Source organism: Thamnophis elegans, chromosome Z (assembly GCF_009769535.1).
Source record: "Thamnophis elegans isolate rThaEle1 chromosome Z, rThaEle1.pri, whole genome shotgun sequence".
In the NCBI taxonomy this organism is placed as follows: domain Eukaryota; kingdom Metazoa; phylum Chordata; class Lepidosauria; order Squamata; family Colubridae; genus Thamnophis; species Thamnophis elegans.
The window spans coordinates 123,685,748-123,691,948 of record NC_045558.1 but is presented as its reverse complement, the minus strand read 5'-3'; the positions used below and the strand labels follow the sequence as shown (position 1 = coordinate 123,691,948).

Here is a 6,201-nt window from a genome sequence, read left to right as displayed (position 1 = left end):
GGCTCTCACAACAGTCACTCGTGCCCTTGTGACCTCTAGGCTGGAATACTGCAATGTGCTCTACATGGGGCTGCCCTTGAAGAGTATTCGACGACTTCAGCTAGTCCAGAATGCGGCCGCGCGAGCGATTGTGGGTGCACCTCGTTTCACCCACATAACACCTATCCTCCGCGAGCTGCACTGGCTACCTGTCGATCTCCGGATGCGCTTCAAGGTGCTACTTACCACCCATAAAGCCCTCCATGGTAGTGGATCTGGATACTTGAGAGACCGCCTACTGCCAATTACCTCCACACGACCTGTTAGATCTCACCGGTTAGGCCTCCTCCGAGTCCCATCTGCCGGTCAATGTCGACTGGCAACTACGCGGAGGAGAGCCTTCTCGGTGGCAGCTCCGACCCTGTGGAACGATCTCCCCGTGGAAATTCGTACCCTCACCACCCTCCAGACCTTCCGCACAGCCCTCAGAACCTGGCTATCCCGTCAGGCCTGGGGTTAAGATTACAACCCGCCCGAATAGTATGAATGTTGTGTTTTAATTATGTATTTGTCTTATATGTTAAAAGTTTGTCTCCCCCCCCCGCCCTTTTTAAGTTGTAAGCCGCCCTGAGTCCCCCCAGGGAAAAGGGCGGCATATAAATAAACTTTAAACTATAAACTATAAACCCTGTTAGTACTTTAGCAACTGCAATAATTCACTTAACAACTGTGGCAAGAAAGGTTGTAAAATGGGGCAAACCTCACTTAACAAATGTCTCTAATAGAAATTTTGGGCTGAATTGTGTTCGTAAGTAGAGGACTGCCTGTACTTTAGTAGGATGAGTAGAAACCCAAGAAATGTTCAAAAATGCTAAATTTATAGTATCTCAAATAAATTTATAGTACTGGATAGACATAATATTCAAATCAATTCTTGAACATTTTTATTTAGTTTTAACTCTATGACAATAACTATAGTAGGGTGTTGATCAGAATGTTAAAAGTGAATAATTCTTTTTTTTTTTTAAACTGATTCATTAATTAAAACATTTAACGCTGCTATTTTCCAATGCATGTAATCAAATCTCGTCTTCCATGCCAAATAATTGTTTCAACAATTGTTTTCTGACAATTGTAATCATTCTAAAAAATGACAAATCACAAACAGGCCCACTTATAACAAGCATCTTCACTTAAATTTATTTCTGTTAATGGGTTTGTTTGGGTGAAATGTTTCATTGCCCAATTAGGCAATATCATCAGTGCTTGTGGGGAGTAGGGTGTGGTCTCATTTTATAGTATAGTGCCGTGGTGGCAAACCTATGGCACACATGCCAGAAGTAGCACGCAGAGCCCACTCTGTGGCCATGCATGTCATGATCAGCTGCTGTTGGGTGCAAGCACTGGCCAGCTGATTTGCTATGCATCCGCACCGGCCACGCATGTGCGCTGGACAGCTGGTCTGGCACACATTGCCACGGCCAGCTGCTCTCTTCCGGGTTCTGGCATGTTCATGCACACCGACCATGCATGTGTATGCCAGAACTTGGAAGAGAGCAGCTGGCCAGTGGGCATGCATGCCAGATCAACTGGCCAGCACACATGCACGTGATGGTCCCCAGAAGAGCAGCTGGCTGTCACATGCATGTGCACTGGCTAGCTGCTCTTTTCCATGCTCCGACACTCCAGCGCGCACACATGCTCCAGTTTCAGCACTCGGTGCCAAAAAGGTTAGCCATCACTGGTATAGTGGCTTGTTCTGTCAGTCCTGGAATAATCTTTGAGGTTTTTGGTTGAACTGTTGTTAGCTTGTTTGGCAATTACCTGACTGTGGTATTGCTTACTTCTTGATTGTAAGTCTGATATTAATCTTGGTGTTAATCTATGCTTATCTGGATGTTGCTTGCTGGTGGAGAAGTGTTTTGGACTTTTTGTTCCCTTTTTTGGCTTGTTGATTGCCTCTTTGTCACAGTATGTAGGTATTGTTTATGTCCATCTGCCCATTGATGATCAATTTGTCAGAGTGTCAGACTTCCAGGAATTCTCTAGGGTTTTTGGATTTGGCTTAGTCTAAGATGATCAAAATTTCCAATTTGAAACTATAGTTGAATCGGTCCATACGTTGCAAAACTAAAGTTTTCATCATGTGTTCTGACTGCGAATTGGTGTTCATGGATGCATCCCTGCTACTCCTCTGCCTGTTTGTCCTCGTCGGAGTGGCTGTTGTGGTCTTTACACACTGTAGTCAATCCGTCCTGTTTTTTCTTCTGGGGCTGCTGGGTCTTTTGGATGACTCCTCATATTCTTCCTGGGAGGTCAGTTCAAGAAAGGATGAATTCATTCCTGGCATATCAGGAACTAGGTTAATTAATATCTCTGAACAGCTGGCTGAAAGAGGGGAGGACAGTTAATGAAAAGGAGGAGGAGGAGGAGCTGCCTTCCATGGATCCAAGAGGACGCAGGGCAGAGAAAAGATAAGAGCAATGGAGATATGCCACATTATTCGGGAGAACCCCCCCCTCCCCCCCCCGCAGAGGGCTGCACAGTAAAGCTATTTATCACAGCAGGCAGAGAGGGGCATTGCTGGGAACAATGTGTTTGGTTTCTGGCTGTGACTATTTCTTCCTGGTGCTTCCTGCTGGACTTTGGAGACTCTGAACTTCTCTTGCCAAGTAAACTCTTGTGAGTATATTTCAGTTTGGCCTGGTGGATTTAAATTTGTTTGGCAAACTTATTTGTTGCAGTGACTTTCCATTATGGACTATTGGCTATTGCCTTGTGCATTAACCTTGGCCTGTTTGTGGCTGTATTTATTTGGGATAGTTCTGAGGCTGGGTCAAGGGAATTGCTGGGGAACATTAATAAACTCTCTAAACCATGCTTACGTGTGTGTGTGTCTGTGTGTGTGTGTATCTGTGTCTGTGTGTGTGCACAAAATGATTTAATTTTCCATCTTCCTTGTTGCTTCATCTCCCTTCTAGGTCTTTGATGAGAAATGGGTTGATAGCCTTCAATGCTTTGTAGAATCGATCTTTGCACTCGAGGTTCCAGCCAGGAACTAACTTATAAAGCTCTCGCATTTTCGCCTGATTCGTTTCCCGTGAGCAGATTTGTTGGTATTGTCCTTCATTTATGATGGAACCGTGCAATTTATCCAAGACCTGTTCCACTGTGACAGTTCGCTGGATCAGTTGCTCCCTGAACTGGTCAATGAAATGCTGGTCAGGAGAACTAGATGGCCGACTAGATGGCCCATTCCCTGTCAAGAAACAACAAGAAGAGAAAAACTCTGTACATGCTCACAGGATAGTCTTAGACGAGCTGCAAACTCCTTCCCCGTGCCTCAAAGCTAGCGTTTCCCATCCTAAGCAGCTTTGAGATGTGTGATCATCCACTCCCAGAATTCTCAGTGAAGGCCATTCTGGCTGTGACATTTGGGACGTTGAAGTCCACACATCTGGAAGTTGCATAGGCTGAAAAACACTGCTCTAGGCTTTGGGAATAGGGAGATCAAATTAATGGTTTCTAACAGCATTTTAGATCCTTCCCAAATCCTGGAGTTGGGAGAAGACATTCTAACACTTTAAGAAACATAAAACAAACATCTTCAGTATATGTACTAATAAAGAGTAAATGTTTTAGAGGAAGTGGTAAATCGGAAGGATGAGAAACTGGGTGTGCAAAACAGCATCAGGGCATGCTGGCTGACTGCTTGAGTTTGACTTCCTGCCTGTAGGAACATATCTGCATTGCTCTGCCTTGGCCAACTTATATGAAAAATGGCTGGGGAAAACCCTGCCCATATTCCTACCAAAGCATGCCAGCTCTTGCCCCCTGATTACAGGAGTAAAGTTTTTTCCCCCCTGAAAGGGAGATAAATTTCTCGTTTTTAAATATTGTACATGAAACTTCTTAAAGTTTTTATAGAAAATCAAATTGCATTTCACATTACTGTTGCATCAGTTATTTATCAATGAGTGACAGCAAGCACAGCGAATATGTATGCAATTGTTCAGTGAGACTATTCTGTTCAGGTAGCGCATATACCAGTGATGGCGAACCTTTTAGGCACAGAGTCCTAAACTGAAAGGTGCGCACGCATGCCAGAAACCCAACGACTAACTGGCCGATGTGGATGCATGTCTTAGAAACCTGAGAACCAGCTGGCTGAGCTGGGGCAACAGCGTGCATGCCCACAGAATGGGTTCTGTGTGCCACCTCTGGCACTCATGCCAAAAGGCGCCACCATGGGGGCAAAGACTTAGACTGAGTAAGACTTAACATGGATGCCATTCCAAAAAAAGAACATCTTTCTGACAATTGACCTTTCTGATAATTGTCAGAAAAGGAAACAAACACTTTAAAAATGCTTTAAAATCCCAAATGTCACAGCCAGAGTGGTCATCGCCAAGAATTCTGGGAGCTCTTTCTGAGGCAATTTTGTTCACAAATTTTACAGGGGCGTTTTCCAGAAAGAGAATAGATTAAAATTTAAAAAGCCAAATAAAGTTCCATAGTTCATAAATACAAAGGAAATGGCGTAATAAGTGAAGATAAAAAGGTGGGACTTTACAAGGAGGTTAAAAAAAAAAGAATTTGTTTTTCAAACGTGTAAGGAAGTGATTGGGTAATGCTAAATAAGTTAATGACAAATCTCTGTACTGTGTAAGAACTGCAGAAGATAGCAAGGGCCATAAACATCCAAGGAAGAATATGATAAAATATGTGAAAATAAGAAAGGGAGGCCTATGAAACATTAAGAAGAGTAAGCAGAAGCCATGGTGGTTTTAAAACTATTGTAGAGTAGAATAGAATAGAATTCTTTATTGGCCAAGTGTGCTTGGACACACAAGGACTTGGTCTTTGGTGCTCTCAGTGAAAAAGTTGCAGACCGTGCTGTGCATTTCTTTTTTACACGACTTTCTGTATTTTAATGTTTTCTACAGAAATAGAGGGAAGTTAACTTCCTTTAAAAAAAAACTAAAAAAAAAAACCTTAGGCGCCAAAGGAAAAATAGGCCTGATGCGTTCATAGGTTTTCTTGTTTCATGTTTGAATAAACATTGCCGAAAAAAGTTTTGAAAGGATGATTTGTGAAGGCTTGGCGCTTCGGTTTGCAACAAGAACGGCCACGGGACAAGATCCTGCAAATTACTCCTCTGCTACCAACCCAGAACAGATGTCCGCCTTCTCGATATGGATCAAGTGAGGCGCTTCGATCGCCCCCAAATTCGCCACGCCCTAATCCTCCCGTCCTTACCGATTCCGGAGAGAGTCTCCAGTTTATTGGCTTGGGGATTACAGTGGGAGAGTCTAAGCACCGCGGCTGTCACCTCCAGGGCGTAGCCCTCGTAGAAACTGACCAGGAGATCGCTCAGATCCAGCGCGTCCGCCTTCTGCAGCCGTCCTCGGGGAATGTTGTCGTAGCCCTGTTTAACCGGGAATTCGTGGAGGTTCGCTTTGAAGTTTCTGAGCTCGACCTCCGTCAAGTCCTCCAGCGTCTCCTCCAGGCATCCACGCATGGATTTGGGCATATTCGCGCCACTCGGGGATCAGCACCAAACCACGAGTCGTTCGGAAGGTGGATGACAATGAAAAGAGCGAGAAAGTCGTTTCGATTTCGCTCCGTTCAGCGAGTTTTCCTGATGCGACCTCCGGAAAAGGGAGGAACCTCCGCTGCCCTGGAAGTGCAGATTTCTCAGCCTCTTTCAAACGTCCCGAACGTGCTTCCCCCCCCCCCGCCAGGAAACAACTGGATTTCCTTGCTTTTTTTTTCTTTTGAAGACGTTTCGCTTCTCATCCAAGAAGCTCTGAGTGGGTGGTGGGGAATGGAAGGATTTATATTCCTTGTAGACAACTGGTCTGCATTTGTATCCTTTTTAGGAGGTCCTTGAAGCACTTGGAAATTTATCTGTGTCCTTAGGGTCACTCGAGTAGTGCTTCTGATTCCTGTAGTCTGCAATTTGTTTTTCCCTCTGGAAATCCATCCCACACCATTCAAAGGCTGTTCTGCCCAAATTGCATAGCTAAAAGGGGATGATTCCCAATTTGGGATGAGCATCCATTGAATCGTGTGGGAATAGGAATGAATTTCCAGACCCCCCCCCCAAAAAAAATTGTAGACTGAATACTATTCAGGGGACCCTGAGGACACAAATAAACCTCCAAGTGCTTCAAGGACCCTCTAAAAGGATGCAAATAACCTGCTGTCTGCAAGGAATAT

General features: G+C 44.5%; 1 protein-coding gene across 1 annotated transcript; it reads right to left on the bottom strand.

Moving 5' to 3' along the window:
* Nucleotides 1-900: 900 nt before the first annotated feature.
* Nucleotides 901-5,645, bottom strand: LOC116522651 (apoptosis-associated speck-like protein containing a CARD). The gene is made up of 2 exons (XM_032237659.1): nt 5,239-5,645; nt 901-3,238 (listed from the first exon to the last, which is right to left on the bottom strand). The coding sequence occupies exons 1-2, from the start codon at nt 5,510-5,512 to the stop codon at nt 2,946-2,948; spliced, it is 567 nt and encodes a 188-aa protein (XP_032093550.1). The 5' UTR covers nt 5,513-5,645; the 3' UTR covers nt 901-2,945.
* Between the last annotated feature and the right edge of the window lie 556 nt (nt 5,646-6,201).